This window comes from Schistocerca gregaria, chromosome 2, assembly GCF_023897955.1.
Source record: "Schistocerca gregaria isolate iqSchGreg1 chromosome 2, iqSchGreg1.2, whole genome shotgun sequence".
Classification (NCBI taxonomy): domain Eukaryota; kingdom Metazoa; phylum Arthropoda; class Insecta; order Orthoptera; family Acrididae; genus Schistocerca; species Schistocerca gregaria.
The window spans coordinates 413,535,225-413,559,012 of record NC_064921.1 but is presented as its reverse complement, the minus strand read 5'-3'; the positions used below and the strand labels follow the sequence as shown (position 1 = coordinate 413,559,012).

The following is a 23,788-nucleotide window of genomic DNA, read 5'->3' as shown; positions in this document are numbered from 1 at the left end:
ATTTAAAAGAATTAATGTACGGTTGTTAATAGTCTTTACTTCGTTTATGGTGTGGAAAACTGGGGCAGGATCTGCCTGATTTGTTAAAAAATCTGTATGTTCTGATAATATCTTCAGTGTGTGTTAGACATTAATATGTAGGTGCATCATGGTACTTTAAGTATGTATACACTTAGCTGTATTGTTTTTTAATCTGCAAGTACTTGGGTTGTTTTCCAATAATAGTTATTTTGTTCCATTTGCAGGTTACCTTTTCAGATATGTGGATGATTACTTGTATGTTACAGAGGACAAAGAATGGGCTGAACAGTATGTATATATCGTATTTTCTTCTTATCAAAAACAAATTTAGATTTATAAGATGCACCATATCATGGGGAAATGTCATGATAGAACCAATATGAGTCACCAAAAGTAAACATAGATATCAATGGCCAACAATGTAAATGTTTTGGGCTCAAAATGGTTAATGGAGTTCACTTGAAGGAGACAGATGTAAATGACAGCTCTCTTGGACTCAAGTCAAATACCATGAATACAAATAGAAAATCTGTGGTAACCTAAAAGTCATTGCGATACGCTTAGGAATGCAACTGGGGTACACAAAACATTGCTGGTTCCTACGTATGTGGAACAGTAGGGATGGGTAATTTTATGTTAAATCACCCAGTGGCCATTGCCCTTATGTCACAGATTTTTCTGAAAATTTGGTGTAAGAATGTACATAGTGATTAGGGGTTAAAATATTTTTTCGGGAATTTTTTGACCAAATTTGTAATTAGGAGACCATTTTGAAATGTGGGCCCCTTCTACCAACTGGCGTTGAGAAACAAAGTGCCTTGTAAGTTTGTAACCACTATAACTTTTTTATTTATGAATCAATTTTATTCAATTTGGTGTCATTGGAAAGTGAAAGAATAGAGCTATAATATAAAAATTACTGAAGTGCTGTATCTAAGCAACAAATGCTTGAAAATCTGTAATTTTTTGCAAATTACAGCTCTCTCTCTCTCTCTCTCTCTCTCTCTCTCTCTCTCTCTCTCTCTCTCTCTCTCTCTCTCTATCTTACCCCCCACCCCCCACCCCCCCACACCCCCCAGCTGAATCACAGGTTTCACCATCTGAATGTTTGTTTCAAGTAATTCCTACTGCTGTACTTTTCAACATAAAAAAATCAGAAGGGTGTTTGTCCTTTGTTGTTGGATTTTATACTTTTTGAATAATGCTGTAATAATTAATTGCTTCAACTAGCTAATCAACAATACATGAAACAACAATGAAATTTCAGTCTAGCAGCAACACTCACATGCAACAGAGTCTCTGTGCGCTAGGTTTTTGTGTGTCTGTGGGGCACTTTATATATCTGAAGGGCTTCTTTGTCTTGATTGTGAGCTTCTTACATAAGCAGCCATTCTGTCTGGTAAGTTATTTGAAAGTACAGTTGAACTCCTCAATACAATAACGTTTGGGATATAGAGCCCCTCAGTATGAGATAGTGACAAGGAAGGACTGAAATTAAAAAGAGAAAGAATTCATCCAATCCATGCATAGCTGCGCAGTAACGTATAACCAGGGAGATTTAATTTAACTTCCATAAGCGCAATGGGTTGCATTTTTTCAACGTATTATAGTGCCCTCTGATGTATAATTTTTATGAAGTGATGCTAGACCGTCCAGTCATATTATACCCTACAAATGGTTTTTGCAGTATATGCTTTGTTTAATTGTGGCTTGTTTTCATCAAATACACTCCTGGAAATTGAAATAAGAACACCGTGAATTCATTGTCCCAGGAAGGGGAAACTTTATTGGCACATTCCTGGGGTCAGATACATCACATGATCACACTGACAGAACCACAGGCACATAGACACAGGCAACAGAGCATGCACAATGTCGACACTAGTACAGTGTATATCCACCTTTCGCAGCAATGCAGGCTGCTATTCTCCCATGGAGACGATCGTAGAGATGCTGGATGTAGTCCTGTGGAATGGCTTGCCATGCCATTTCCACCTGGCGCCTCAGTTGGACCAGCGTTCGTGCTGGACGTGCAGACCGCGTGAGACGACGCTTCATCCAGTCCCAAACATGCTCAATAGGGGACAGATCCGGAGATCTTGCTGGCCAGGGTAGTTGACTTACACCTTCTAGAGCACGTTGGTGGCACGGGATACATGCGGAGGTGCATTGTCCTGTTGGAACAGCAAGTTCCCTTGCCGATCTAGGAATAGTAGAACGATGGGTTCGATGACGGTTTGGATGTACCGTGCACTATTCAGTGTCCCCTCGACGATCACCAGAGGGGTACGGCCAGTGTAGGAGATCGCTCCCCACACCATGATGCCGGGTGTTGGCCCTGTGTGCCTCGGTCATATGCAGTCCTGATTGTGGCGCTCACCTGCACGGCGCCAAACACGCATACGACCATCATTGGCACCAAGGCAGAAGCGACTCTCATCGCTGAAGACGACACGTCTCCATTCGTCCCTCCACTCACGCCTGTCACGACACCACAGGAGGCGGGCTGCGCGATGTTGGGGCGTGAGCGGAAGACGGCCTAATGGTGTGCGGGACCGTAGCGCAGCTTCATGGAGACGGTTGCGAATGGTCCTCGCCGATACCCCAGGAGCAACAGAGTCCCTAATTTGCTGGGAAGTGGCGGTGAGGTCCCCTACGGCACTGCGTAGGATCCTACGGTCTTGGCGTGCATTCGTGCGTCGCTGCGGTCCGGTCCCAGGTCGACGGGCACGTGCACTTTCCGCCGGCCACTGGCGACAACATCGATGTACTGTGGAGACCTTACGCCCCACGTGTTGAGCAATTCGACGGTACGTCCTCCCGGCCTCCCGCATGCCCACTATACGCCCTCGCTCAAAGTCCGTCAACTGCACATACAGTTGACGTCCACGCTGTCGCGGCATGCTACCAGTGTTAAAGACTGCGATGGAGCTCCATATGCCACGGCAAACTGGCTGACACTGACGGCAGCGGTGCACAAATGCTGCGCGGCTAGCGCCATTCAACGGCCAACACCACGGTTCCAGGTGTGTCCTCTGAGCCGTGCGTGTGATCATTGCTTGTACAGCCCTCTCGCAGTGTCCGGAGCAAGTATGGTGGATCTGACACACCGGTGTCAATGTGTTCTTTTTTCCATTTCGAGGAGTGTATTAGAAAGAGTGAAAAAAGATCACATATTTTGTTTGACATTGTTTTTTCCACATGTTCTTTTTATATCAATTATCATTTGAAATAATGATATATTCATAAATATTATTATTATTTATTAATAATAAATAATTTTCACACAAAATTATATTATGATAAATGATAATTCATTTAAAAATACATTAAATTAAAATTTAGTCATATTTATAACTCCATTTTGAAGGTTTTTTATAATTAGTTACCACTCTTTAAATTATTTATTCACTATATGATATCATCAATTTAATTATAAATTAGAAAATCGAGATTTGTATAGTAATTTATTTATTAAATGTAATTTATATACTTGATATATATATTACTTTCAAACCAATCATTAATCCACTCAGTTTTAACAATATATAACCAAGTAATAAATAAATAATTATTAATTATTTTCGTCATTGATTTTGTTATTGACCTTGAAAGTTAATTTTTAGTTACCAGTATTTCATTTTAAAGGTTATTAAGACATTATCAGTACTACATTTTTAAGGTTATAAGTGTTTTACTTATTTTCACAGAATTTAAACAAAACATATTTTCTTTATTTATTAATTATATACAATAATTCAAATAAAATAAATAAAACAGATTCTAATAAACGTAATTCATTTCCACAATTGGAGGTTTTATGTAATATGAATCTTACTACGCTCCTATAGTAACATCTGATTGACTGTCATAAAATACATCACACAATCAAGTTGAGGGGTTTTAGAATATCATATTGAGGGGTTCCATATTGAGTTGTTCCATAATGTGAACATTAGAGATCACTTAATAAAGTGGTCATTAACTCTTTCTCATTTTCCTCTTACAGGTTCCTCATATTACATTCTTGACTAATTAGAGAACAAGAAAAAGTTTCAAATCATCCATTTTTTTCTGCAACATACACAGTTGATTAAAAATCGCAATGGAAAACAAATGTTCTTTAGGTTTTGTGTCAGCAGTTGTGTGTCAGAAGAGAGTTTGCAGTGAAGAGCTTGATTTAATAGATATGTCAACCCTGAATCAAGTTGTTATTGAACTATTGAAGCTAAGAAGCACCTGTGAAAATATTGAGAGTGTTTGTTCGTCTCACAAAAGGCTCTATTGAGAACATTTGAAGACAAAGAATTTGCTGTGATCCTGTTAAGAAGCATAGCAAAACGATTGCTAAGAAATCTTTGAAACTTGGTTCTTTACCCATGGCAAGGAAATATAAAACCCTTGGACTTACCCAGGTACCAAGCTGTGCATAACATGCTGTAATGACATTTTATCTCCTATGGGGGATAACCTTCCAGGTGTGGATCAATGTGAAGTTGAAGATCAAGAATACACACCAGATCCGTCTACAGCTTTTCAAAAACTTAATGAAAGTTGTGAAATACTTGAAATTTCGCCATTTTAGGTTTTCAAGAAAGCAAAAGACAGGTGTCCAGAATACACTCGATCCTAGTCTCATTGCTTAGCTTTAAAATTCCAGTAAACAGCATCAGAAGTGCCACATGTTCCAGTGAAATATGTGTCTGAAGAAACTGGCAGTGCTGAATGTACAGACCGTAACATTTTAATCCAAAAACTTAAAGAGAAATTCAGCAGAAATTCTGTTAAAGAAAAACTATGAACACTTACCTTAACACCAGTGTCACGGAGTATAGAAAAAATCCAAATTTTTTAACACTACCAAATACATGGTAAAGAAATCGAGGGTATTGCTAAAAGAAGATGGTATTTTTGTCAAAAGGGAGTTATAAAGTGGGAAACAATATAGGTAAGGATGTGGAAAAACGTACCCAGAAATTTTACTGTGAAGATGATATAAGTCACATTTCTGGTAATAAAAAAGACTGTCTGTCTGTCCCTTCAAAAAATGGCAAAAGAGTGTATAAGACAAAAAGACTAATTCATTTAATCTGAAAGATGTATACTTAGCTTTCAGAGAAAAATACCCTGAAGATAAAATTGGTTTTACTAAATTTTGTGAACTTAGGCCAAAATAATGTGTTACTGTATGGAATGCATAACCTATGTGTATGCACGTATCACCAAAATGTGAAACGGTTAATGCTTGCTACACATGTGAAAGAACCGTACACAGAACTTCTACAGAAACTTGTGTGCAATCTGGAAAACAAGGAGTGCATGCTGCATCGCTGTTCTTGGTGTCCTGACAAATATGAATTGTGCAGTTTTTTAATGGAGCTGGAGCCCTTACAAGATTCTGAAAATGTTGTATTCAAACAATGGATGCAAACTGATTGACCTACACTGGAGACATTAATGAAGACGACCAATGAAATTGTTGAGTATCACATGCAAAATCTTCAAAACTTAACACAACATCATTATGTATCAAAATTTCAGAGTCACTACTTCAAATGAAGCAAAGGAACCCTCCCTGATACTACATGCATTATCATAGTGTATTTTGCAGAGAGCTATACCTGTTTGCTTCGGGATGCTGCACAAGGATTTCACTGGCAGAACATTCAAGTCACCCTTCATCCTTTTTTGGTGTACTTTAAAACAGATGATTGCAATAAGTCAATGTCATTGTGTTGTACAAGTGACTGTTTGCAACATGATACAAACACATTCTATGTTTTCCAGAAAACTGCTCTCATTTATGTATTGGAACAATTACCACACATCCAGCATGTTATGTACTTCAGTAATGGCACTTCTGCACAATATAAGAACTTTTTAAATTTGTGCTATCACAAGCAATGCCATGGAGTAACTGCAGAGTGGAATTTTTTGCCACTAGTCATGGCAAAAATGCATGTGATGGAGTTGGTCGTACTATTAAACATTTAGCAACAAGAGCAAGTTTACACTGTCCATATGACAGTCACATTTTAAGTCCAAAAGATCTGTCTACATTTGTCATAACTCATGTTCCAGGAATAGAAACCTTTTATGTTACAACAGAGGAGATAACAAAGTTCACAAACATGTTACAAAAATGATATGAGACTGGCTCTACCATTCATGGCTCAAGAGAGAATCATTTTCTCCAACCACTGATTGAAAACAAGTTGCTGATAAAGTGTGTTTCATCATCTACTACATTCATTCAAGTTCCTCTTCTAATTCAAAACACTTCTCTGATACAATTAAAGAAGAAACATTTGTCGCAGCTATCTACAATAACCAGCGGTGGCTTTGAAAAATTCTAGAGATAAGTGAAGAACACAGAGATGCAAAAGTCAGGTTCATGAGTCCAAGTGCCCCTTCCTCAAGTTATTCATGGCCACTTCACACTGATATTTTCTGGATACCTTATGAAAACATTTTAATGACTTTGTCTGCAAGCACAAGTACTGATTGTTTATTTACTTTTGAATCAGACATAATATTGTCCATTGACAACTTGTTTGAAAGAATGAATGCTTTTTAGAATTTTCTGAATGTGTTTTATGAGAACTGATCATCATTTGTGACCACTATGTAAGAGTCACAAAATGAAATGTGTATATTATTATTTATGTTCTTTCTGTTTTAAATGATTAAACAGAGCAAACACCCTTCTGATTTTTTTTATGTTGAAATGTGTGACAACAGGAATTCTTTGAGACAAAATTGAAAATGGTAAAATTTGTCATTTTGACAAAAAAAAACTCATGAAGTTTGTAAAACAAAATTTGAAAAATCACTTTAATTACAGATTTTCACATACTTATCTGCAGAGTTGCAGCATTTTTACAGTTTAGTGATATAGTTGGTCCTCTTATCTTTCTAATGACACCAAATTGAATAAAATTGATTTATAAATAAGGAAGTTATAGTAGTTAAAAACTTTCAACCTTCCTTTCATTCTGATGCCAGATGGAGAAAATGCTAGACAATTCAAAATGCCCCCTCCTGACTACAGTTTTGGTCTAAAAAAATCTGAAAAAAGAATGTTTTATCACTTTATATTTATGTACTTCCTTACGCCAAATTTTCATAAATATCTGTGACATGATGGCCACAAGATTTCTTTATTTTGGGCGATTTTTTGAAATGAACTGGATAGGAAATCAAATTACACTAAAGGAGACTGATCTGCAAGAAATCTCAACTCTAGCAAGAAAAATGTCATTGCCAAGCCTCTTGTGAACCCAAAAGATGTTCTTCCACCCCTACATGTCAAGCTGGGTTAGACAAAAATATTTTGCCAAAGGTATGAACCAAGGAGGACAGCCTTTAAGTACATAAGAGAGAAATTCCCTAAATTAAATGATGCAAAAATTAAGGAAGGTATTAGCAATGGAAAAGATGATAACTACACTCAGTTGGTGACAGTTTGTTGCAATTTTTTTATCACAGCATGTTTCTAAAAGTAAAGTCAGAGACAAATATACTGATACTGATACTATTTCTGAACTTTGTCATCAGTACAGAATCAAACCAAAATCTTTATGGAAGAAATGGAGAGCAGTGAGGATGACGTATATCAATTTTTTGCAATCGTTTTGCACATGTGTGTTGCTAATGTCAGGAGACAGATTTTTTGCCATATTCGGGATGCTACATGTGAACAATAATGTGCTGTGGATACCTCAGCAATAACCAGACCATGACCTTCTGCATAAAATAAGACCTGTTTGGGACTTTTTCACAGAAAGGTGCAGAAAAGTCTTTTTATCTATCACAAAATCTGACTGTGGGTGAAGCAATAAGCCCTTTTCGAGGAATAACTGGATTCCATGTTTATATGAAAGACAAACCAGTGAAATATGGGATAAAACTGTGTGTTGTAAGTGATATTCAAACAAGTTATATGTGCAGTGCTGAAGATTATACTGGAGGAAAAGGAAATATTGACAATTCTGTCAAATCCCTGCTGCTGAAGCTATGTTTCTCTTACTTTGGAAAATGACATTTGGTATACATGGACAGATTTTGTAGAAGTCCCGCAGTCCTTGAAGAGCAATGGGAAAGAAATACATTGGGAGTTGGAACTGTGATGAAAAACAGGATAGATTTGCCTAGAGACCCAATAAATCAAAAACTAAAGAACTGAGGAATGACATTTCATCGCAAAGGGCACCTTTTCTGCTTGAAATGGGAAGACAAAGGTGATGTAAATAAAATAGAAAGAAACTTCCCCATGGGAAAAATATATTAAAAACAAAGATTCCAAGACTTACCAAGCGGGAAAGCGCCGGCAGACAGGCACATGAACAAAACACACAAACACACACACAGAATTACGAGCTTTCGCAACTGGCAGTTGCTTCGTCAGGAAAGAGGGAAGGAGAGGGAAAAATGAAAGGATGTAGGTTTTAGGGAGAGGGTAAGGAGTCATTCCAATCCCGGGAGCGGAAAGACTTCCCTTAGGGGAAAAAAAGGACAGGTGTACACTTGCACACACACACATATCCATCTGCACATACACAGACACAAGCTCCCTCTCCTTCCCTCTTTCCTGACGAAGCAACTGCCAGTTGCGAAAGCTCGTAATTCTGTGTGTGTGTTTGTGTGTTTTGTTCATGTGCCTGTCTGCCGGCGCTTTCCCGCTTGGTAAGTCTTGAAATCTTTGAAGACAAAGGTGATGTACACATGTTGTCAACACAGCATAAGATGACTGCTTTGCATGTCAGTGTAAAATCCAGGAGTGGATATGTTGAGGTAGTAAAGCCAGATATTGTACTAGACTACAACTTGTCTAAAACAGCTGTTGACAGAGGAGACCAGCTGATGAGTTACTATCCCTTCCAGCGAAAGACTGTAAAATGGTGGAAAAAGATTTTCTTTCATATAGCTGTGAATGCCAACATTATTCAGAATATCAAAAAAGTGTGCATTAACAGATTTTATCAGTAAATTACCAAAGGAATTTGTTTCAAAAAGGAGGAGCAGAAGTACTGGTAAGTAAAGACACACATTCAGCATCTAAAGTTGCAAGTGGAAATGGACTTGCAGCACATAATTTTCCTGAGAAACTGCCACCAACATAAAAGACAACAAACTCAGTCAGAAGATGCAAGGTCTGTTGGGAACAAGGGAAAGCTGCAGGAAAGATAGTTAGGAAAGAGTTCAGATACTACTGAAGGCCATGTAGCACAGGCCTTTGTGTTCACAAGTGTTTTGGAAGATTTAATACCTGAGTGAAGTTCTCTAATTTGCAAAAATGAGAAAAAATACGTTTCACAGTAAAACACTTTACCTATAAATGAAGCATTTAGTATTTCCTGCTGACAAGTGATTTTAAATCAATAGCCTACCATTGCCTATGACTTATGAAAATTTTGTCCACTTTGGGGAAAAACAAAAATACTGAAATACAGTATCTTTAGAGTAATGTCTACAAACCCCTGCATAATTTATTTGTGCTAAATGTATGCATATTCATAAAGAGGTAAGTGGATTAGTAAATTTATTAAAAAATTGTAAACTGTAGCAAATTTTCTCAGGATCCATGTTTTAACTGGATTGCCAACCTGTTAGGCCCCATTGTATTAAATTTTTATCTCCCTTAACTATATGAATAATTTATTTTATCTCATCATACATTTCTTCAATCTCTTCATCTGTAGAACTAGTGGACATATAAACTTTTACTATTGTGGTAAGTGTGGGCTTTATGTCTATCTTGGCTACAGCTATGTGTTCACTGTGCTGTTCACAGTATGTTCCTATTTATTTATTTTCATTATTAAACCTACTCTCACTTTGCCCTTATTTGATTTTGTTTTGATTCACCTGAACAGAAGTCCTGTTCCTCCTGCCACTGAACTTCACTAATTCCCACTATATCTAATTTTAACCGATCCATTTCCCTTTTTAAATTTTCTACCCTACCTTACCAGTTAAGGGATCTGACATTTCATACTCCAATTCATAGAATTGCTGTTTTGGTTGATGTTATATGGGCACTTCAGTCAATCATCCAGACTGTTGCCCTGCAAATATGTAAAGTTTTTTTTTAAAAATTACTGCTACCAGTCACAAACTTTGTCAACTACTGTATTACTTATTTATTTAGTGACGTGTTTTGAGGGTTAAACTTCATCTTCAGGCTAAATGGCATTACAAAATCAACTTTACAATAAGGAAGTACTAATATTAGATCTTTGTATGTATATCTCGTGAAACATGGACGATAAATAGTTTGGACAAGAAGAGAATAGAAGCTTTCAAAATGTGGTGCTACAGAAGAATGCTGAAGATTAGATGGGTAGATCACATAACTAATGAGGAAGTATTGAATAGGATTGGGGAGAAGAGAAGTTTGTGGCACAACTTGACCAGAAGAAGGGATCAGTTGGTAGGACATGTTCTGAGGCTTCAAGGGATCACCAATTTGGTATTGGAGGGCAGCGTGGAGGGTAAAAATCATAGAGGGAGACCAAGAGATGACTACACTAAGCAGATTCAGAAGGATGTAGGTTGCAGTAGGTACTGGGAGATGAAGAAGCTTGCACAGGATAGAGTAGCATGGAGAGCTGCATCAAACCAGTCTCAGGACTGAAGACAACAACAACAACAACCCACCATGGATTCCGTAGAAATACTGGAACACGTGAGGCAATACTACCCTTCCGACTTATCTTAGAAGAAAGATTAAGAAAAGGCAAACCTATGTTTCTAGCATTTGTAGACTTAGAGAAAGCTTTTGACAAAGTTGACTGGAATACTCTCTTTCAAATTCTAAAGGTGGCAGGGGTAAAATACAGGGAGCGAAAGGCTATTTACAATTTGTACAGAAACCACATGGCAGTTATAAGAGTCGAGGGACATGAAAGAGAATCAGTGATTGGGAAGGGAGTAAGACAGGGTTGTAGCCTCTCCCCGATGTTATTCAATCTGTATATTGAGCAAGCAGTAAAGGAAAAAAAAGAAAAATTCGGAGTAGGTATTAAAATCCATGGAGAAGAAATAAAAACTTTGAGGTTCGCTGATGACATTGTAATTGTGTAGGAGACAGCAAAGGACTTGGAAAAGCAGCTGAATGGAATGGACAGTGTCTTGAAGGGAGGATATAAGATGAACATCAACAAAAACAAAACAAGGATAATGGAATGTAGTCGAATTAAGTTGGGTGATGCCGAGGGAATTAGATTAGGAAATGAGACACTTAAAGTAGTAAAGGAGTTTTGCTATTTGGGGAGGAAAATAACTGATGATGGTCGAAGTAGAGAGGATATAAAATGTAGACTGGCAATGGCAAGGAAAGCGTTTCTGAAGCAGAGAAATTTGTTAACATCGAGTATTGATTTAAGTGTCAGGAAGTCATTTCTGAAAGTATTTGTATGGAGTGTAGCCATATATGGAAGTGAAACATGGAAGATAAATAGTTTAGACAAGAAGAGAATAGAAGCTTTCGAAATTTGGTGCTACAGAAGAATGCTAAAGATTAGATGGGTCAATCACATAACTAATGAGGAGGTATTGAATAGAATTGGGGAGTAGAGGAGCTTGTGGCACAACTTGACTAGAAGAAGGGATTGGTTAGTAGGACATGTTCTGAGACATCGAGGGATCACCAATTTAGTATTGGAGGGCAGCGTGGAGGGTAAAAACCGTAGAGGGAGACCAAGAGATGAATACACTAAACAGATTCAGAAGGATGTAGGCTGCAGTAGGTACTGGGAGATGAAGAAGCTTGCACAGGATAGAGTAGCATGGAGAGCTGCATCAAACCAGTCTCAGGACTGAAGACCGCAACAACAACATGTATCTCTCACCCTCCCCCTCATGAACCATGGGCCTTGCTGTTGGTGGGAGCCTTGCATGCCTCAGCAGTACAGAGAGCCATACTGTAGGTAAAACCACAATGGAAGGGAATTGTTGAGACACCAGAAAAATGTACTGATCTTGAAGAGAGGAAGCAGCTTTTTCAGTAGTTGCAGGGACAGCAGTGTGAATGATTGACTGACCTAGTCTTCTAACTTCGTCAACCCAAATGGCATTATTCTGCTGGTACTGCGAGTGATTGGAAGAAGGGGAAACCACAGTCTTAATTTTTTCTGAGGGTATGCAGCTCTACTGTACAGTTAAATGATGGTGGCATCCTCCTGGGTAAAATATTCTGGACATAAAATAGTCCCCGTTTGGATCTCGAGGTGGTGACTACTCAGGAGGATGTCATTATCGGGACTAACAAACTGGCATTCTATAGATCAGAGCATGGAGTGTCATATCCCTTAATTGGGAAGGTAGATTAGACAATTTTAAATTGGTAATGGATAGGTTAAAGTTAGATATAGCAGGACTTAGTGAAGTTTGATGGCAGGGGGAACAGGACTTCTGATCAGGTGAACACAGAGTTACAAATACAAAATCAAAAAGACGTAATGCAGGAGTAGGTTTAATAATGAATAAAAGAACAGGAACATGGATAAGCTGCTATGAACTGCATAATGAATTAATTATCATACCCAAGATAGACACAAAACTCACACCACTATAGTAGTACAAGTTTATATGCCTATTGGCTTCACAGATGATGACGAGGTTGAAGATATGTATGATGAGTTAAAAGAAATTATTCACATAGCTAAGGGAGATGAAAATTTAATAGTCATGGGGGACTGGAATTAGATGGTAGGAAAAGGAAGAAAAGGAAAAGTAGTAGGAGAATATGGACTGGGGGAAAGGAATGAAAGAGCTACCCCCCTGGTAGAATTTTCCACAGGGCATAATTTAATCATAGCTTACACTTTGTTTAAGAGTCATGAAAGGAAGTTAAGAAGAGAAATTTGTTAATACTGAGTATAGACTTAAGTGTCAGGAAGCCTTTTCTGAAAGTATTCTTCTCACTATAAACAAATTAAACAATGGAAAATCCAGGATGGAATGTAACAATGTAAAGAAAAGGAGAGTTGCTACTTACCTCATATCAGAGATTCTGCGTCACAGAAAGGCACAACAAAAAGGCTGTAGGAAAGTTAGTTTTTTGGGCAACACAGCTTTTCTCAAAACACACTCAGACAAATGAAACTATACACACATGACCACAGTCTCTGGCAGTTGAAGCCAGAGTGCAAGCAGCATGGCATTATGGGAGAGGCAACTAGGTGGGGGTGAGGAGGAGGCTGTGGTGTGGAGGGAGAGGGATGCAGGGTGGGGTGAGGATGGTAAAGTGCTGCTGGGGGCATACAAGGACAAGGGGGAAAGTGGGACAGCTAGGTGCAGTCAGGAGGTAAGTCAGAGGGTGGGGAAGAGAGGGGAGTTAATGAAAAAGGAGAGAAGTAAAAAGGCTGGGTGAGTTGGTGGAATAGAGGGCTGTGTATCACTGGAAGGGGCATGGTAGGGACTAGTTGGATAAAGACAATTACTAACAGAGATTGAGGCCAGAAGGATTACAGGAACATTGCAGGGAAAGTCCGCATCTGTGAAATTCAGGAAAGCTGGCATTGGTGGGAAGGATTCAGATGGCGCAGGCTGTGAAGCAGTCATTGAAATGAAAGACATTGTGTTGGGCAACATGCTCAGCAGCAGGATGGTCCAGTTGTTTCTTGGTCACAGTTTGTCATTCATTCATGTGAACAGACAGCTTGTTGGTTGTCATGCCCATGTTAATCATTATCCTTACCCATGTAGCCCCTTCCCTGTCCCCTTGCAGCACCACACTACACTCTATTCCATCAATGCATCCAGCCTTTTTACTTCTCTCCTTTTCTGCTCACTGTCCCTCTCTTCTCCACACTCAATCTGACCTCTCGACTGCATTTAGCTGCCCTCCCCTCCACCTCGTCCATGCGTGCTCCCAGCAGCACTTGACTGTCCCCCATGTCACCCTGCATTCTTCCCCGTCCCTGCCCCAGCCTCCTCCTTACCCCCACCTTGGTGCCTCTCCCATAATACCATGCTGCTCACAGTCTGGCACCAGCTGCCCAAGACTGTGATCGTGTGTGTGCATGTGTGTGTATGTTGCGTTTGCATGAGTGTGTGCCGTGTTGGCCAAAAGCTAACTTTTCTACAGTACTTCCATTGTGCCTTTCTGCAACTCAGCATCTCCACTATATGGTGAGTAGCAACTATCATTTTCATTATATTATATTAAAAAAATAGTTTTGTTAACAACACATTTTCCACAATAGTTTTCCATCATGCCATTTGAGGTAACAACATGGACTACATTGAACTGGAATTTAGGTGTACCTAGTCAAAAGGCCAAGCCAATTCCCATTACTGTTGCATCCATGATTCATTTCATCAAATAGTTGATATAAACTCTTTCTGAATGTCACTGAATCCTTGCGATAGGAATGCTGAATGAAAATGAATATGGCTTAAAAATTATCTTCTCCAATACATTGTATAAAATCTATATAAGTGAAGGAAATTAAATGTACAGTCCAATACCCATACAGTAATTTGTGGTAGTGAATTTCATCAGTTCTTAAAAATCACAGATGTCTAACAGCAAGTAAAAACTCGTCAAAAAATTGAAATTGGTTTCTGGGTACAAGGTAATTCAGCTATTTTCCAACGTGCTACAACCACAAATTATATGTCAAAATATGTGTTTTTGAGAGATCTTTCCTACGTGCTCACCCAGGAAAAACAAAAATTGATGAACATGGGAATTAAACCAAAAACTGTGAAGTACAGTGAAAGGTGTTTGAATCTAACATGTTGGTGTGTGTGTTTTCCTTCTGTAGCCAGTGGCAGAGCAGCATACTCAAGTGATGTGAGCACAGCAAATTCTAGTGTTCTGCAGTATTGCCAACACATGCCATTTGCACTTCAAACTCGTCGCTTGCTGTAGCGTAAACACAGCATGTTTTGTGAAAGCACGTATATACAGTCAAATTTCCCTTCACATGTGGTACTTCTTTAGACCAATGAATATGAAATAAAGTTCAGCCTGCTGTGATTCCAATGTTTCTCTGTCCCAGCAATCCATTAGATGTATTACAATTTGTTGTCAAAGTACATTGAACACCATTGGAGACTACAACAAAGATGAACAAGCCATCACACAACTGTTCACTGAACATGTGCTGTACATTGTGGTGCTGCATATAGCAAATGGATTAGCCTTTGCTGCCTGCAGTTGGTGGAGGCATGATACATTCTGGATTCTGTCAACAGGCTCTGAGCAGAACTACTGTAAGTAAAAATTGATGCACGGTAGTGAAGGGCAAATGAGGTATAACTACACAAATTAAACCTAAGTGGAAGCTACAGTCACTCCATTTCCTATACACTGGTCAAAAAGCCGTACTTTGTAACAAGCCATGAAGTAAGCTTGGTGTTTATCACTCTGTTTGCTGGAAGCCAACATATTAGCATGATATCACCTGATATACAGCTATTGGCTGCAGGTGGAAAACAAACATCCAAGATATTGTTATCTGGTAGTTTTCACAGCACTTCACAGTTTTCAGTTTATTTCACCATGTGGGCTATAAATTTTTGCTATTTTTGAGGCCAACATAAAATGAAAGAAACTTCAAAACTGCGTGTTTTAAGCTATAATTTGTTGCAGTAGCTTGTTGGGAAATAGCTCAATTGCCTCATACAGCATTAGCAAAAGTATAGTCTCTTCAGTTACATATCCTACAGTATTGCTAGTGGCAAAACCCACTTTTTCCCAATAGGTCTATTACATGTTGAATTTTGAAATTTCTTTCTTATTTGTTTAGGGATTTGCAATTTGATTATGTCACTTGCCATTATGAGGGTTGGTAAAATTGTTACCTAGGAGGAGAAGAGCAAAATTCTCTCACCAACTTTGATTTGTGGCTTCTGTGCCTGTTTATAATCCAGTACTTCAGGAATTTCAAATGTTTTATAGGCTATGGTCTGTAAATTTATTACACTGTGAGCTAAACAAATTGGGTTTGGCTGGTACAGAGGGGCAATAGTGTTAAGCACTGAGGGGAGGGATGTACACGGTTTTTCCGAAGACTATAAATTACACAAAGTGTCAGCACTCAGAGACACTAATTTAAAAAGCAGTTGGGCCCCTTCATCACGCATTGGCTTGGCACAGAACACATCATGTTGACTGTCCTGCTTTTCCATTGCTGCCACAACCAAACAGTAGTTGTATCATAATTGTGTGTTGAAGCTAAATGTTATGAGTTGTATTGACAACGCTGATCATGGATTATGTTAGCTTTTCCTCTCTCATATCTCTCCTCTCTGCAACAGAATAGAATATTCCCTTAACTCCAACAGAACCCACGGCGCAAGCCATCTGTCTCTTGTGCCACTTATAGCTCGTTCAGTCACATCAAATGTCAATAGGAAGAAAATGGGAGGAAGTCAAGTAAGAACATAGAATCAAGGCAAATATTACTTGGAAGAAACGTAAAATTGGGCAAAATTTAGCATTTATCTTATGAGTTTTTCACAGGGGCTATGAAATTATGGTGTAGAATCGTGAAAATGTAAAATCAGAGAATACAAAATCAAAGTTCCACCGTACATATTTGATAACCAAGACATAGCCTTAAAATTTCATAGTTCTTACAATTTTGTAAGCTTCTACTACACAATTAGCAGTTGTGGAAGCTTTATTTTTTAATTCTATTTATTTTGACTGCCATATTGAGTGGTTATGTGTTCTGTGACCACACAAGATTAACTGCACACAGTTTGACATTATCTGTGAAGTAAATTAAATATGCCCTAGTGTAATCAGAGTAATTAAAATAAACAATACAATTGCCAGTTTATCTGTGGTCAGTAGACCTGTATCCAAAATGAAATAGCAGTGACTGATAATGAAATCAGAATAAATAATAATAATAAATCATCCATGAAGCAGACACAGAAGCGAAATACTCAAATAAAGAAACTAAATCGGTGCATATTTTTTTAAGAGATAGTACTGGCTTAGTGAAATAACAATTTTCTGTCCACAAGACTGCACAATGAACATTTAATTTCAAATGAGCTGCACTTCCAGTGTCACTTGCTGCAACCAATTCCATTGATATTCAGATTTCATGAAAGCATTTGGTTGTTCTGTTTCAATAAGAAACACACAGTAGGCACACACTTTTTCATAACTGTGAAAGAATGTTACACCACTACTAGCAAAACAACCTACAAAAGAGAGAGAGAGAGAGAGAGAGAGAGAGAGAGAGAGAGAGAGAGAGAGAGAGAGAGAGAGATACTGTAGTCTTGTGTCAACCAAGACATTGAAGTACATATGTTTCTTTTTATTTAATGGAATGTTATACTTTTTCAACAGCACTCAAATGCATTTGAAATTAAGATTATAGTGGTTTAATGCATATTAGGAACTACAGACATTGCCAAGGTGGGATAAATTGCATGTCTCAGTTTTACAGATAGCCGAATCATTCCTATAAACACAACTGAGGTATATCTATGGAGATACCAGACAAACTCGTGGCTCCTGATGGAGGGCAACAACCTTTTCACCGAATGTAGGCTCTCCTAGCATAAACTGTTGGCAAAAAGCTTACAGGACACCAGAAGGTGGCAGTGTTTAAAGACTGTGATGTTTCGACGAGTCTTATACTCACCAACTTCTGGCAAAGGGTCAAGATGTGTACATGCTGTAATACACTAGCTGTGTGCCCGCCTCTATGTGGCTACGGGCAGCCAGGTCCTGCCTGGCTGATGAACATGGAGGGCACTGAGGCTGCAATGTTGTGGTTAGCACCTGTGCTGCATTTCTGGGTGGACATTTGTACCATGTTGTGAGAGTTGGACAGTGCTGGCCACACTCTTAAGCATATTGCCACTAACACAGGATCCCATGTCGCACTTAGCTGAAATCCTTTGGCTCTATTGACCAGACTCTTGTGCACCCATATTTTAGTGGATTCCTTTATGATGCAGTCCCAGTAGATGATTGCTCGGCAAGGCACCTTGGTATACACAGAAAGTTAAAGCTAAGGTCTTCCTTGATTTCTCTCTCTGTCCTAGTCACAGACACTGCAAGGAGCACATAAGGCATGCACAACAAGGTCTGCAGTTATTCGGCTTGGCAGTGATTGGTAGAATTGTTGGATGTTGTGCTGAGCGTTATCATGCCAAATTCTGTCCAATTGGTGCGTTAGTCTGCCAATATCCTGAGATGGTTGGAGAGCTTTTCCCATAATGCCCCAAATATTCTCAATTGGGGAGAGATCTAGTGACCTTGTGGCCAAGGTAGGGTTTGGCAAGCACAAAGATGAGCAGTAGACACTCTTGCCATGTGCAGGCAGGCCGTATCTTGCTGAAATGTAAGCCCAAGAAAGGAAACAAAATGGGATATAGAATATTTTTGATGTACTGCTGTGTTGTATGGGTGCTGTGGATAACAGTTAAATGGCCCTGTTATGAAAAAAAAATGGGACCCCGAACCTTCACTCCTGGTTGTCGGGCTGTATGGTTGACAGCAGTCAGGTTGGTGTCCATCTTCTGCCCAGGGCATATCCAGACACTTCTTCAGCCTGGAAGTTCAGTGACTGGAGTAGAATTGTTGTCAGTGATCAGTTCCACTTCAAATTGAACCCTGATGACAAGCAAAGATGTGTCTGGAGACACCCCGGACAACAGTGGGCTACCAGCCTGACTGTCATCTGCCATATGGCCGAACAGCCGGGAGTATTGGGCTGGGGTGCCATTTCTTTTCATATCACAATCCCTTCAGTTGTCATCTGCAGCACTCTTACAGGAGAGTGTTTAATCAATGATATTCTACACCACATTTTGTTGCCCTTCATGAGGAGCCATCCTGGGCTTGCCCACCTACACAAGGTGAGAGTTTCTACAGCTTGTCTTCACGCTTGCCAAACCCTACCATGGCAAGTGAGTCTATGGGATCTTTCCACAACCGATAATATTTGGAGTGTTATGGGCAAGGCCCCCCAACCAGCTCAGCATTTTGACAATTTAATGCACCAATTGGATAGAATTTGGCGTGATATCTCTCAGGTGAACATCCAACAGTTCTATCAGTCAATGCTCTATCCATCTGAGCCACCGAGGGCACAGAGGATAGCGTGACTGCAGGGACAACCTCGTGCACACCTCCCGCTGCAAGACCCACATTCTCACCTTGTATGTCCACACACTACATTTATAGTGTCACACTCCAATACACTTATTACTCATGGAAGACATCTTACAAAGACAAAGAACAGACACTATATCCATATAAGTATATAGTTCTGGCAATACCGGCCATGACCTTCTTCTTCTGTGCGGATGCACACATATTCCCCGAACTCTTACGGACCTTGGTAAGATGTCTTCCATGAGCAATGAGTGTGTTGGGGTGGGACACTACGAATGTAGTGTGTGGACATACAAAATGAGAATGTGGGTCTCGTGGGAGGCTGTGCGCGAGATAGTCCCTGCAGTCAAGCTATCGTCTGTGCCCTCGGTGGCTCAGATGGATAGAGAGTCTGCCATGTAAGCAGTTACCGGGTTCGATTCCCAGTCCAGGCACACATTTTCACCTTGTACCCATTGATATATATCAACGCCCATCAGCAGCTGAAGGTATTAATATAATTCTAATTGCATTTGTACTTATAGTTGTAAGGCTCATTATCATTACCGAGCATGCGGAAATACTATGCATTTAACACTTGGTGTGTGATCACCAAAGCAACCACTGGCATATTTTGTATATTTTAATAAAAAACATGTTAAGATCAGAAATGTACTGCTCTATGTGACTTCATTATACTAGGGAAAAATACTGAAACAAATGTGGAAGAATGTGTAGTGCCCCACTTATCTTACTGTTGCATATAGTTATGTTCTTTTCTAAAAAAGTTTTTTTTTTCTATTTCAGATTTCTAGAAGAAACAAAGCATAATTACCAGGATTACAATTTCTCATTTAATCAGGCCAAAACACAGACAAACATCAACAACTGTGTGAAAGAAATCCATTATTTAGGAAATGTGATAAATTGTGATACATTAGAAGTAACACAAGAACAAAATGAAGATAAACTTCGTGATATACGCAACACTGTTATTTCAGGGAAAAAGTACTCCTGTGGCAGGTATATACATTGACTTTTATTATGGTAAATTAATAAACCGTAAGCTTTGGACTGTCAACATTGACACTCTCCCTCCCTCCCTCCCCCCCCCTCTCTCTCTCTCGCCCTCCCCCCCCCCCCACCCTCTCTCTCTCTCTCTCTCTCTCTCTTTCTTTCTCTCTCTCTCTCTCTTTCTTTCTCTCTCTCTCTCTCTCTCTCTCTCTCTCTCTCTCTCTCTCTCTCTCTCTCTCTCTCTATTCCCTCCTCCATAACACAATTCCAATAAACAAACTTTTTCTGTCCATTTTCACTTTCACTTAGCATAAAGCTCTTCATTGTGATTTATTAACACAAGGTAATATATAGTATTTTTTCTAACCCAATTGCAAAAATAATACAACAGATATCATACTTCTTTTGTACTGTTAGTTTGAATTTTACCTTCTTTTCTCATTGTAGTTGTATTTATATATTTGCTATGTGCTTAGCCTGAACTTTGGACTATGTAGCATTTTGCACTGGAGTGCCCAAATATTGTTTCCTTACACATCTAATGCAAGGTTTAGCTATTCTTGTGTTGTTCTTTTTCAAACCTGTCATAATAGTTTTCATACAGCCCAGCTCAGGCATTTGTTTCTCACTTTAAAAGTTAACTCTAAATTTTATAAATCCTAATACTATGTATTTCTGCAGTGCAGAAAATTTGCTGTATCAGTAATTTTGATGTTCGGCGTTATTTCATCAAGATCACACTCAGCACCAGCATTGGTAGTTCAGTCATTAGGATTTACAAAAATCTTGTAACAGGTTATCTCTCTGCAGTACTACATCTAGGCACAATTGCAAGTCGGAACGTACCTATGGAATCAGTAATTTCATCAGACATAGCAGACGACACAAACTGTACTCATCTCATTCAGTGTAAAATTCTTTCTCTGCTGATTTTCAGGAAGTGTTGAAGCATGTAATATCATAATGTTTTGGAAGTTCCTTTAAAAATGAAGGTCATTTGCAATGGTATTTCAGTAGTGAATTTACTACAAGGCCGTATTTGGTGATGCTCTAAAAATGATTGAAATTATCCAATAATTATTCATTTTTATCATGACCCTTAACATTATTTCAAGAAAACTGCAAAACTAAGACATTTCCTGTTTCTTTGTTTCTAGTTATTATTTTGCACTGTGAAGTTGTAATATATTTCGTTGAAAGATAATCATACTAATACTAGAGTTTGTGCAGCTAAGAAGGTCTCCCAGTCATGAGCAAGAAAAAAGTCAAGCACTGCCAGTGCTATCAAGTGCCCACAGTATTCTTAGATAGAAAAACAGAAGGAAGATGCTCAGTGACAAGAGACAGTATACCATGCGATGCTGCAGCCAGTAACTTCTGTCTGCTCCACACATAAGGATGCTGTGAACATTCAGGGTTATTTTCATTTTAGTGCATGGCTCTTTTAAGTATGAGTGACAGATAGAAAAATGCAAAGTGTTCACAAACAAACTTAGTTATCTTTCTTGTGTGTATAATATTTTTAAAATGGAAGCAGAGGACACATTCCTGCGTCCCACCACTGCCAATTGTAAGCCAAGGGCAGCTGAAGTGTGTAGTGTAGGACTGGCATGAGTACCGTGCAGTAAATGTGAAGCAAAGTGAATGCATCTGATAGCTAATGGATGCTTGTCTTTTAAATCACCAGGGAAGAAATGCGGTTGTAAGAAAGAAATTGGTGACTTTGCTAAAAACAAAATGCAATGAACACCTGACCACAGAAAACTTGGTTTTACATATGAACTCAGCTGTGAATTTTAGCAAGTCAGCAAACAGTATTAGGAATAATGAAAAACTTGCACTTAATGCATCTGAAAATGGCATATCAAGTAAATTACTTAGGGAAAGGAGTGAACTGCAACTGTGAAGCATACAAGAAATTAAAGACAGTGGAAAATTCTTCATTTGATGCATTGAATAAACATCTGTAAAGCAGAAACAACGCGATAAATGTGTTAAATGGTGTGCTTCTGGGCATTCAACACCTGGGAGCACACCATTAATCACTCACATTGGAAGACTTGAGATATCAAATGAATATGATAAAAAATGAGTGGTGGGCTTGGCAGTCAGAAAATATTAATGGGTAAAGGTTAACTTACTTTCATTCACACAGAATCAGCAGACATCGCTTTCATTTCTCATAGTAAGTATATGTTTATGCATTAAAGGCTGATTGTCTAAAGTAATCAGCTCAAAATGCTGTACAGTGTTTTCAAACAATGATGTAAAAACTTCCCACATGTTCATCTGTTGTGATGAGTAATTTCCAGCATTCAGTCAGAGAAAACTATCAAAGTTCCTACAATATATCAGAGGAAATTCAATATTATCTCTTGTTTACTATGAGTTGCTCCATAACCCACAGTGGTTACTGCCATGCTTCATCAAAGTTAAGCTGTAGCAATGGGTAGTGCCAGCATTCACTCAAAGAAAACCACAAAAACCCTTAATACATATAGGAGGAAACCTAATCTCATGTGTTTATAACATGTTGTGAGGGATCCCATTGCTCAGTAATACGGAGTGGAAGCACTGCTATTCGTCAGTGCTTACAAGCCTGCTGACTGTTCTTGTGCAATAGACGAGGTCAAAAAACAACATGGACGCAAAGTTTTAGACTGCCAGTGTATGATTCTCATTACAATCCTATCGAGCTGATAAGGACATAGGTAAAATAAGTATGTTATGGAAGAAAACACTATGTTTCAATTGCGGACTTTAAGAGTCGTGTGCTCAAAGCAATGAAAAACATCTCTGACTTTGCTAGGGAACCTTGATAAGTCATGCAAGCTGAAGATTTTCAATGAGAAATTAGCCAGTTAAGTCCATAGTTGCATTGCAGATTATTAGTACCTCAGGATCCATCCTTGAAACAGTGATTATGTAGTTTTATACATGCAGAGCCAAGTAATGATCTTCACTTGGTATCATGTGAGTGAACATTAAATTTCACAAATTAAATTATTTCTCATCTGTTCTTATTTTGTAAACTGAGCATTTAGAAGAATTTTCACAAGCAGCTGGTTGCTAGGATTCATTTGAATATAAGAAATATAGTTGTTTCATCAACAAATAGCAGTATTTCTAAACAAATTACTTAAAGGCTGCTGTCTTGACCAACTTAAAATTTATCATTTTTGTTTTGATGTATACATATATCACAGTTATTACATACTAGTCAGTGTGCTTAGCTCCACATTTGTTCTTTATGTGACTGTTCTTTTCAGAAGGACACAGCTAGTTTCATTCCCCATACATCCCCAATCCAAAATGCACTTGGTCACTATTGGACATTATCCCTGACCTTCCCTTCCTTCCTTCTCAACATTTGTGATCTTGTTGTCTTTGGTCATCATCTCTTCCCATACCCAGTGACTTCACTCACAACCTTCTTCCTAATACCCAGGGCTAACTATATCCTTATGAACAACAATTTCTTCTGTGAAGGCATCATCTACAAAGAAGTCCACATTATCAGCAAGGGCACAAGAATTGCACTGTCCTATGCCAACTTTTTTATGGTGAAGTGTGTAGAATCCTTTCTAGTGATTCATAATCCTACGCCCCTCAGTTGTTTCAGGTTTTTTAATGTCACTTCTACAACCTAAACCAAGTGTGATAGTACTCTGTCCT

At 38.7% G+C, this 23,788-nt stretch overlaps 1 protein-coding gene across 3 annotated transcripts in view; it reads left to right on the top strand.

Moving 5' to 3' along the window:
* Nucleotides 1-23,788, top strand: part of LOC126323445 (telomerase reverse transcriptase-like) — a 180,682-nt gene that overhangs the window by 103,314 nt on the left and 53,580 nt on the right. For all 3 annotated transcript variants that reach the window (XM_049994683.1, XM_049994684.1, XM_049994685.1), the window contains 2 exons: nucleotides 246-309; nucleotides 19,907-20,122. In XM_049994683.1, coding sequence (XP_049850640.1) covers nucleotides 246-309; nucleotides 19,907-20,122 — 280 coding nt within the window. The remainder of the gene's footprint in view (nucleotides 1-245; nucleotides 310-19,906; nucleotides 20,123-23,788) is intronic.